The following is an 11,721-nucleotide window of genomic DNA, read 5'->3' on the forward strand; positions in this document are numbered from 1 at the left end:
CTCGAGATGCATATCGGTGATCAACATGACTCCTTGACTGAATGAAATAAGGAGACATTTCTTCAAAACCGATCATGCAAAAAAGGCCAATTCATTTGCATGTACATGCATGCGCCACTTGGACTTCACTGAAGCACAGGAAAATCAGGAGTTGCAAGCTTTCTTCATCAAACCAATCCATCACAGAAAAGACACAATTCTAAGCATGCCCAACCTCTACAACCATCCCATACTTCCATACCATAGGTGACATCAACTACTCTGTCTTAACTAAGAGGAGGATGCTTCATCGCAGCCTGAAGATCTCTGTCATACAAAATATTCCTTCAAGAACAAAGAACATAAATGTTTTTATCCTGGATAAAAGCATACAGCTGAGAAATTTATGGGAAGTACAATGGGGAGAAGAAAGATATTCAAACATTCCATTCAGGTCCAGTATCATGCTGAAGTTGCAGCAACAGGGCTAGGCTCCAGCAAGGAAGTCACCTTCCTTTTCTGTTTTTTCAGCCATCTTGCTATGCCACTTGACAAGATAATAACAACCACAAGGTACACCAGCACACAGCATACTACCACCAAGATAAATATTGAAGTCCTGAACTTTCTGCAACTTCCAGCTGCATAAGCTGTCATCAGAGCCAGCAGGTCCAGTATCATGATGAAGTGCAATGCTTGCAGCGGAACCTTCCTCTGTCTCACAGATTTACTCAGCAGAAGCATGACTACGGCGATAGATGACATGAAGGAGATGGAATTGAAGACAAAGAATACCATGTAGCGCCACAAGTGTATGTCCTTGAGCACCGGGTTGCCAGCCTTGTAACCACCGGGAGTGTCATCAGGCCAGAAGCCACCAGGCGGGTTTAGACCGGCTTGGTATGCAATGGATGCAGCAAGAACCGAAAGAAGCATCAAGTACTTTTGTCTCTTCTTTTCCTTCTTCTCACTGGTATGGGGGCCTGACCCCTGAGAATTACTTTCCTTCTTTTCTTCATCTGAACTGTCCAGCGGTGTCTCAGAGTCGGACTCTACATGAAGAATCTTCCGCAACCATTTTCTTAACCAGGTCAGTGGCCCATCTAATGCATCTTGTGTTGATGAGAGTATAAGGAATTGGATCACAAGGCATGTTAGAACTGCAGAGGCTATGACAATAAGATATATTACCGGTCTCGCTTTCCTGCAGGTTCCTGCAGAATAAGCAACCAGGAGACCCAGCAAACCCGCTACCAAGCACATACGAATTGCGTATGACTTGATTCCATCCTCACATGATTCCCTATTAACAAGCAGAATGATGACAGACACAGATGACACAAATGAGACAGCGTTCGAGTAGTAGAAAACATCATAGCGATCTGGGTGGCTATCTTGAAGAACTGGATTGCCTGGTGTGCCACCCTTACTGTTCTCATCCGGCCAAATGCCTCCTGGAGGGTTCAGGCCAGCTTGGTACGTGACAGTTGCTGCCAGAATAGCAAGAATAAAGAGCAAATTCCGCCTCCGCTCCAAGTCCTTCGCATTAGCATCTCTCAACTCATTATCTGTCTGAAGTGATTTTGGCTGTGCAAACTTCATCCTCTGGGCAACACAGTCTTTCAACCATCCATTGTGCCTAAACACTAAAACATGGAGAGGAACATATAAAACCACAATAAATATCACCACTGATATGTAAATAGATTTTGTCTTCTCCCTGCAACTCCCAACAACAAAGGCTCCCATTAGAGCAAGCAAATCAGTTATCATTGCTGTCTGTAGTGCCCGGCGTTTTATAACCTTGTTGCTCATCTTGCTGCTCAGGAGCATAACGATCATGACAAGGGAGGCTGCAAATGCAGTGGCATTGAAATAAAAGAAGGCCAGGTATCTCTTATGATAACTGTCCTCAAGAATGGGATCACCAGCAGAGTGCTTAGTGCCATTTGATGTCCAGAAGCCACCACTGTCCCCAAGAATAGGGTCACCAGCAGAATGCTTAGTGGCATTTGATGTCCAGAAGCCACCTGGTGGATTCAAACCAGCTTGATATGTCAAAGACACGGCAAGAATCGCAAGAAGCAATAGGTAAGTGCGTGACTTCTTCAGACGAGCATCATCTGGATTTCTACAGCTGCAGTAAATACTTCTCTGATGCCGTGTGGCTTGATCATTGGTAGTTCTGTCGATCTCTAATCTAACCTCATCATCATCTGCACCAGTAGAGTTATTGGACATTGGCTGAGAATTCTGTTCTGTGCTGTCCCCATGGCTGTCGGGTAATTCACATCCCATAGCCGGATCATCAGCATTTATCCTCCTGTTACCAGATGCTCCATTTTGATCCACCAAGCCCTGCAATGGTAGAATACCCTGGATAGACTTTCGACCATCACTTGATGAAGGTAGTGCCATGGGGATTGCAACCTGACGATTGCAAGCAGATTGTGTTTCAATGTTGTACATGGGAACTTCCTCGGTAGTTAGGGCATTTGTTGATGATGAGCATACAGCTTTAGTTGCAGCTTGCTCACTCTGATCATGAGATTGATGTAGCGTTGTAGACATGATGTCCTCCATGCTATTCAAATCACTGGCTGATGCAGATATCACATCTCCAGTTGATACAAGATTGCTGTCAGCAGGATGGAATTGCAAATTAGACATGCCACCTTCTACTTCTGTATCTCGAACTACATGCCCTGTAGCTTGCTGCTGAGTTCTCTGAGAGTCAAGCTCTGTATCTTGCTGGCGAATCCTCTGAGAATCAAGTTCTGTATCTTGCTGCTGAGTTCTCTGAGAGTCAAGCTCTGTATCTTGCTGGCGAATCCTCTGAGAGTCAAGCTCTGTATCTTTCTGGCGAATCCTCTGAGAATCAAGTTCGGTATCATGTTGGTGAATCCTTTGAGAATCAAGCTCTGTATCTTGCTGCTGAGTTCTCTGAGAGTCAAGCTCTGTATCTTGCTGCTGAGTTCTCTGAGAGTCAAGCTCTGTATCTTGCTGCTGAGTTCCCTGGGAGTCAAGCTCTGTATCATGTTGGTGAATCCTCTGAGAATCAAGTTCTGTATCTTGCTGGTGAGTTCTCTGAGAATCAAGCTGTGTATCTTGATGGCGATTTCTCTGGCAATGAAGCTCTGTACATTGCTGGTGAGTTCTTGGAGAGTCATCCTGCCCGGGCAATGACAGCATACTGAGCACTTTCTCAAATGCTGGCTTCAGCGACTTATCCATCCACACTGTTACAGTTTTGGAATGAAGACAGATAACAAGAATCACAACACAGATTAGAACCACAGAAATTATGAGTACCACTGACAATGATGTTGCAACATCCCTGCAGCTCCCTGAAGCATAAGCACCAATGAGCCCAAGCAGATCAACCAGGACACACACAAATAGCGCTTGAGTCCTTATCCCATGCGTGCTCAGCTCCGTGCTCAGAAGCAGTATGACTGTGACCAAAGACGCCACAAAAGAGGTCGCATTGCAACAAGTGAAAATATTGAAGCGGAGGAGGTTGTGCTTGCGGAGAACAAAAGTAGCTGGGCGGTGCCCATGATCATTCACACCCCAAAAGCCACCAGGTGGACTTATCCCAGCTTGGTATGTGATAGTAGCAGCAAAGGTTGCAAGCATCAATATGAACTTGCGAGCCTCCTCGATTTCCCTTTTGTGATCTCGGCTGCTCCTTTGCCCGTCAGAATCAGAGACAGAGCACATAGATGGCACCTTATTTAGCATGCGTTGCAGCTTCTTCAGAATGAGACGCCGGGTTTTCTGCACCTGTTCTTTTAACGGCTGTGGAACTACCCTCATGAACAACAGGATATGAACCCCAACATAGACGAAAACAGAACAGACCAGCACCAATATGTAAACGGAAGACCTCAGTGCTCTGCAACTCCCCGCAGCATATGCCCCCATAAGACTGAAAAGATCCAGTATCATGGTAAACTGCATCGAGCGAAGCCAGACATGCTTACTCGCCACTCCCCTACTCAGAAGCAAGATGATCAAGACTAGGGAAGCAGCAAAGGCTGTGGCGTTGCAGTAAAAGAACGCTTGGTATCGCCGGAAGAATCTAAGTGGGAGGAGAGGATCACCGGCATGGCGGTCAAGTTTGTCGTCCATCTGGAATCCCCCCGGCGGGCTCAACCCAGCATTGTAAGTGACACCAACGGCCAACACTGCCAGAAGTAGCAAATACTTCCGCAACCTCCACAAGAACTCGAAATCACCCTTGATACGGGATTCATGGCTACTGGCTACTGCTGACCTGCTGGATGAACCTTGCCCGTTGACGTCGGTGGCTGCCTCGATATCTTCCGCCTCTCCGCTGTCGGCTGCTTCATCTGCCGTCTGACCATTGCCTGGTCCCGAAGCAGCCACGCCGTTCATCGGTATGGCGGCCGGCTCAGGCTGCTCGCCGTTCGCCGTGCGACCGTTACCTGGCTGAGGCTGCATGTGTGAGCCGCCCTCAATCATGGCATGAGGAGTGAGTGATGGACAGAAGCACGGCCAACTGAACAACCCAACATACTGCCAGCGGTCAAAGATATCTTGGTTGTTTGGTGTGAACAGGAAGAAGTGCAGTGGAGATGAGAATGGTACACGGGCGAAGACCTGTGAAGTCAATGTCGAAAGACTCCAAATAAGAAGCACACCATGAAAACTTTGAGAAGAAAAAAGAAATACAGAAAGAGTATGGGGCCGAGGGAATGCTGATCAGGTTGCTTGACGACCCCACAGCAATAACCACGTTTATGTTCTGATGAAATCCGAAGTAGCATCTACATGCTCAAGTGCCTTTAACTAAGGAGCTGGGTGCGAGCTGCAAACTTGTAAAGGACAAACAAAAGCTGGACCCAGATGATTATGAGAAAGAGGACCCAAAGATACATGATTGGCACCCCTATTTGCAGAAGCATCACATCACAGGGCCACTTAATTTGGAATACAATGCGTACTGTGCCAAAACGACAGGTATGAAAAAGTAAGAGCGGCACAAACATCTCCTCGACAGTGAAAGATGACAGTCTAGCACTATGTTTTGATTGCCGAAATGGCCGCCATACCTGCGCACCGGAAGAGATCGCAGTGCTCAAAGATGGTTCAGCCTAGAGTGATGTACATCTTGATCAGTAGATCACAGCCTGTGTCACCATCGCTGCTCAAGTCACTGGAATTATCAGAGGTGTTCCATGAACGCCTCACTCATGATCTGCAACAAACATCTCCTGTCTTCGGAGCTCCCCGCATGGAAATGGTCGCGGCCACCATGAAGCCCACAACGGAGCTACCAATACCGGGCACGCCAGAGACGGCGGCTCCGCTCAGACATTGTGTCGATCGCCTCTGGAGCGTGCACTGCTGAGTCTGAGAGAGTCAAGGTTCGGTTCGAAATTTCGTCGAGCACCTTGATAGCACAAGCCCCGCGGCGCAGAAAGCGTTCGCTAGGTGGCACAAGCCCCATTGCCCCAGCACCAATGATCGATTCCCCATCCCCGTGCTCCAATCGGGTCAGGCTCGGGATTCCGTTGATGTCGATGTCGACTGCGACGGGACCCGAAGTTCTCCCCGTCGATCGCCTCCTGGCCATTTTTCTGGTGGTTTGGCCTCGATGAGGTGGGTGGAGTATCTTTCCCTAATCTCCGCTAATAATAATAAGGGGCTGATCTGCGCCGGCGCGTCCGGCCCAAACTTTCGGCGGGCCGCGTGCGAGCCCCAGGATCCACCAATCCCGCATTGTCCGCATGGTTGGATCCGCATGCAACAATTTTTTTCTATGCAGTAAAATTTTGATGTGATACAATAATTTTTTCAACGATTGCAATAAAAAATAAAATTTGTAGAAAAAAAATATCTACGTGATCGTAGTAAAAAAACGAAGCTGATGATGCGTGGTAGCAAAAGTCAAATGCCGGTTGTAGCAAATATTTACGTGACGTGTATGTAACTTTTTAGTGAACGGTTGCAGCAAAACATGATGCCGGTTGTAGCAAAAATTAACACGGTTGTATCAAAAGTAAAAAATATCGATTGTAATGAAAAATCCGATGAACTGGAGTGCAACCAAACGTATATGCAGTTTTTTTACTGAGACAAAAAATAGTAAAAAAACACTTGCAGCAAATATGACGCTGGTTGCAACATATTTAGACGAAAAATGTTGCATCCACTGACCAGCGAAGCACGCCGATGGGAAAAATGTTGCATGGGTCCACGCGCGCGAGGGGGCGACCGGTGCGTCGGTCCGGCCGGCGCGCAGGTGGGAAACGATTCTCTAATAATAAAGCGCGCAGCGCTTCCCGCGGTCCCTACGTAAGTGGATCGAGAAAACACTTCATTTTTTCAAAAAGCCCCCTACATTAGTAAGAATTTCAATCGTGATCCTTTCTCTCATCTTATCCAGCCGCTCACGCTCCCTCTCCAGCCGCGGCGACGTGAGGGGCGGCGCATGAGGAGGGAGGCCGCCTCCATCTGGCAGTCGCCGGCCGTGCTCGCGTGGAGGGAGGGAGGCCGCCGGCCACCATATCCCATCCGCGTCGCGGCCGCCTACCCGACGGCTCCGCTGCTACCGACGCGTGGAGGGAGGGAGGCCGCCGACCACCATGTCCCATCCGCGCCGCGGCCACCGGCCACCATGTCCCATCCGCGCCGCGGCCGCCTACCCGACGGCTCCGCTGCTCCCGACGCGGCCGGCTGCGAGGCGCACTGCTGCGAGCCACCGGTCAAGCCCAACGGCGAAGTCGCCAAGGAGGCGGCGCTGGACGGCGCCGGGATCCACCAGAGGAGGGGCTTCGCCGACCCGGAGCCGCTGCCGCCGTTGAGGTACCTGTCTGGCCTGGATAGATAAAAATAAGACACCCATGATAGATACAGATAAAAATTAAAACACCAAGGATAGATGCATTTTCATCTGCAGTTTACATGTAAATTATGTGAGCCTAACGTTATATTTCCCGCTTCTTGAGTATCATTTTAAGGCCATTTTTCATCTGCAGTGTACAAGACAGCTTGGGCTGGATGGTCTGCCCTTCCACCAGCTCCATATCGAAGTTCCAAACTACTGCGGCCACCACAGTTGCGAGCTGCACAACAGCAATTTCCTGTAGTCCAGTTGGCACCCTTACCATGCCTCTTATTCATGTAGCTGGTAACACCGCCGCATTACTACATGAATTGACCCTTTTGTGTATCTTGCAAATTGTTGCATTTGTGTGTCCGTAAAGAGAGATCTGAAGGACTGGAATATCACTAAAGAACTAGCCATGGACAGGAGTGTGTGGAAGCTAGCTATCCATGTGCCAGAGCCATGGGTTGGTTGCGAGGTCTTATGGGCTTCAGCTCTAGCCTGCCCCAACTTGTTTATGACTAAAGGCTTTGTTGTCGTTGTTGTGTGACTACCATCAACATTCTTGGCTTATCTGATTTTAATTTTATGGGTTGCAACTTTTTTTCGAGAAAGCGGTGGTACCAAGCACTTAGGAGTGTAGTTTGCAATAGATTGCAACTTTTGCAATTTATAAATTATTGACAGTGATAACCCAATTTGCTTTCTTCCTAATTTTTCATTACACATGTGCAGCTTCTAAAATTGCGTTCACAAATGGCTCTCAAGATCCATGGCGTCATGCCTCCAAACAGAAATCATGGGAAGACAGTGAGTCTTTAAATTTCTACTACATTCTGGCTATTTCATAGCTCAATAGCCTTGCTCTTTAGAGCATTTACTATACACCCCTTGAATGATTTCTCACGCTTTGGTGTGTGTACTAACGGTGGTAATACAACATGTACAGTGCCATCATACATAATCAAATGTAGCAACTGCGGACATGGCGCTGATTTGAGAGGATGTCCCCAGCTTCCTTTCAGGATTGAAGGTGGATTGCAAAACTCGGTTTCCTGCAAAGTTTATTATGAGAATATAGAGTACAACATAACTCTTCTCAAAATTAGTTGTAGTGCCCTCATTTTATTAAGGACCAAAATAGTACTCCCTCCGAACCACAATTAAGATGGATCAGAGGGAGTAATTGATTATTATTTTTCCCTACAATGTAGTAGCTTATCTGAAGCCTTTGACTCATCTTCCAATTCAGGGAAAGTTCTGACATATTTCACATTATCTTGGTTAGGTGACTCTTCAAACTGCACGTCCCCGGAACCGTATATCGTCGCCTTGGACGCCGACACCATGGAGGCCTCCGTGATTGATCTGCCGCGGGGCTGCACTAGGAGCTGCTTTAGCTCTAAGTTGTCGTGCTCTTTGGTCTAACCTTGTAATATTCCTACTCAATTGTCATGCTCTCTCTGCCTGCAGGGATGCTGTCATGCCACGCTGATGGATGTTTTGATGGACACTCAGTCTTCTTCTCCAACTCATGATGCCGATAGTAGTACCATATAAAGCCATGTTGTTCTCTAGCTTGCCATCTTATATCCAAGTTTGTAACAATTTTGTCACATATTAATTTGCAGTGACATTTGTGTACTATGTAAGATTGAAGGATCAAATGTGCTCATCTTTAAATATGTGTCAGATTGATGCTGATCTCACTCTTTTCATATTAAATGTTGCAGCTATACGCGTGGTGTATTTCCTCTCCCAAATGAGATAGACTCTGCAAACTTCTACAAGATAGCTTCGAAATGGCTTTCTGAAGCAGGATATCAACACTACGAGATCAGTAGCTATTGCAAGCCTGGTTACGAGTGCAAGCACAACGTAACATACTGACAAAACAGGTCGTTCTATGCATTTGGTCTTGGATCACTAAGCTACATCAATGGTGTCAGGTTCTCTAGGCCGAGAGGAATGAAGAACTACGCGGATTGGGTTCAGAAACTCGAAGATGGGACCTGGTGCCACGAGTCCAGCGTCTCCGAGACAAAGGATATGGCGATGAAGCGGACTAGGAGTCTTTGTGTTTTCTCTGAAACAAAGCACGGCCGTTCCCAGTTGCAACGAACATATTCTTTTGCTACTGAATATAAAAAATAATGCATAATGGCACATGAAGCATGTTGTGTTCTTTTTTCTGTCGTCTGTCGTGGCGTTTTTGCAAAAAAGTCCTTCTGTTTTGAGGATTCAACCCGCAGTCCCTGATTAAGTGGATATGTAAAAAAATGTTTCAGATTTGCAAGAAAGCCCCTGCATCTGTAAAATTTCCACTCATGATCCTCTGTTTGATGTTATCCTCTTTCCAGCCGCGTCGTAGCAGGAGAAGGTGAGGGGCGACGCCCTTGTCAGCGGACTGGAGGAGATCCTCACCGACGGAGATGACCCGCCGCCATCGCCGTGTTCTTCTTCCCGTCCCCACCCGCCCCCAAATCCTCACCCCCACCATCCTTCACCCTCGAGGGCTGCAGATCTAGCGGCGGGGCTCTCGATCCAATCGGGAGCAGGACGACGACGGCGAGCACCCCGGATCCCACCTTCTTCGACAACACCGTCGCCGACAACGAAAAGTATGGTTGGGACCCCGATGCCAAGGTCTGGGTCTGGCCGCTCGACGTTGAGGTCGTGCTCATCGGCGCCGTGCAACACTATGAGTCCGACGCCCTCATCGTTTTTAAATGGGAAAAAGAAAAAATATAGTAGACGGATAAGGCGTGGAGTTGCCGCCGTGACGGGAGAACAGAAAAGCCGTGGCTCGGAATGGGGTTCTCTTCCTGATCCGTAGGCTCGGGAAGGTGGATTTCCGGTAGGGCGATGACAGAGTAGTAAATGAGGGGATGGAACCAAGGCCGGCGGCTTGCTCAGCGGTGGAGATGGGCGCCAAAGAATACACCACGGGCGCCTGTTGGAATGGAGTTCCAGATGTAATCAATTAGGAGGTAATCTCCCGTGCTCCTTGCTGCCTAATTTGTGATTGTAAATTTGCAAGGGGGTTGTGTCTTGATGGAGGATTTGGCCGATGCAGGACCGCCGTGATAGAAGAGAGGAAAAAGAACGAGGTTCCAATTGAGCTGCTGCGCTACCCCTCGGTGGCCTCGATTGCTGATGAGGTGCCCCCATGGCCACACCTAGCGTGGACGTGCATATTTGTGCAATAGAGGGGGGGTAGATGCTCAACTGCAAGCATTCGAGCAATCCATTGGTCGGATTGACCCCAAAACTACAGGATGGACGCGAAGGTAGTCGCTTGGCTCTGAGTGCTTTTGGTTTCAAAGTGTTTGTGTGAATTAGGGCGGAATGTAACTGCAAACATTGGATTGTAGAGATGGTAATCACTTTTTCCATGACTGCATTTGCAAAATTAGTCCCCCGCATTTTTTTGCAGAATTAGTAATAGACAGCTCCTGAAAAAGTAAAGTGCGTATACATATAATCTAAGACTGGTGTGGTTCTTTCAATCCTGCCTTGTTACTGCCGAGACACAAGATGCAACATGTTATGCAGAGAGTATTCATATTGGTAGAGCGCAAAGTATCCACCGAGATGCAACTAGCTGGTGCTTACAAAAGGATTGGAGTGTTGCTTTATTTTTGGCATATTGAATTCTGATATGAGCGAATAAAGGCTAGGTACAGAAATAAGTAATAAGTAAAAAATAAAAAGATAATTGTTGATCAGAGCATGCATCTGTATGGATATAGAATTACGAGATCCATAAAATGTTGACTGTAGCAGAAGATATGACACATAGAAAAAAGCCGAACCATTGCAAATAGGGAAATAGAAGATGATTATGTGTGTTTGGCTAGCATGAGTGACACGATAAGCTCCCGTGATCCCCGTGTCAGAACAGAGTGAAGGTTGAGAAGAAATGCTAGACAGACACTATGAAAGTCTGATACAGAGCACTAGAGTTCCAACAGCAATGGAAACAACTAATTCACTATTTGCTCCATCACTACAAAACCTGTACGAAGCAAATGGTAATTTGTGCTATGTAAATTATTTAAACCGCATAATAAACTGACAGGAAGCAGGGGTACTGACATGTGTTTCAATGTTGCAGAGATGGAGTTGTCTTTCATAGATGGCAAAATAGATAAATTTAACTCGTGGACATACAAAATTCACAAACTCAACTGCGTTTGAAAAAATGTCGCTTATCTGACCCTTTTGTGTGGTGCCTGACACTTAGGCGCCACACAACACTGTGTGATGCCTTAGCCGTAGGCGTCACACCCCCGACCACGCTGGCTTCCGACCCCACCCCACCCTCACAGTGTGACGCCTTAGCCCTAGGCGCCACATTGCCACTCGGACGAAGCTAGAACAAAAAGTTGATGGAAGTCTATGATAATGGGGTCAACTTCTATAAACAAATAATAATTAATACTAAACTAATAAAGAATTACCTAATATCATTGGGATCAATTGACCCCAATGCTTACATGGGAGCTCATCTGTGGCACCTCAACGTCACGCACTGCCATGGCAGGCAGCTGCTCCTTTCTCATCTATCTCACTTTCACGAACGGAGAACAACACCCACTCTGCAACTTTGTCTGGACCAACACCTCCATCCTCCAAATAGGCTGCCTGGCCTAGTCTGGCTGCGAGGCTAGACCACCTTTCTTCCGGGCGCGACGACATCTGCCGCGCGCCCTTCGGCAACAGTGTCGCATTGGACGCCGCAAACCACGCTGCAACCTACCAAATCACCCCATTACTCTCATCAGACTGCCGTATGACGACAGGAGACAGGGGCGTACTCACATTAGCCCAGTCGGTGTCGCTGGACACCGGGTAAATTTCATGTTTACCCTACAGAGCCAGTA

General features: G+C 47.5%; 1 protein-coding gene across 1 annotated transcript; it reads right to left on the bottom strand.

Moving 5' to 3' along the window:
• Nucleotides 1–305: 305 nt before the first annotated feature.
• On the bottom strand, nucleotides 306–5,618 carry LOC123412097. The gene is made up of 2 exons (XM_045105045.1): nucleotides 5,058–5,618; nucleotides 306–4,605 (listed from the first exon to the last, which is right to left on the bottom strand). The coding sequence occupies exon 2, from the start codon at nucleotides 4,465–4,467 to the stop codon at nucleotides 442–444; it is 4,026 nt and encodes a 1,341-aa protein (XP_044960980.1). The 5' UTR covers nucleotides 4,468–4,605; nucleotides 5,058–5,618; the 3' UTR covers nucleotides 306–441.
• Nucleotides 5,619–11,721: the final 6,103 nt, after the last annotated feature.

Source organism: Hordeum vulgare, chromosome 7H, assembly GCF_904849725.1.
Source record: "Hordeum vulgare subsp. vulgare chromosome 7H, MorexV3_pseudomolecules_assembly, whole genome shotgun sequence".
Taxonomy (NCBI): Eukaryota; Viridiplantae; Streptophyta; class Magnoliopsida; order Poales; family Poaceae; genus Hordeum; species Hordeum vulgare.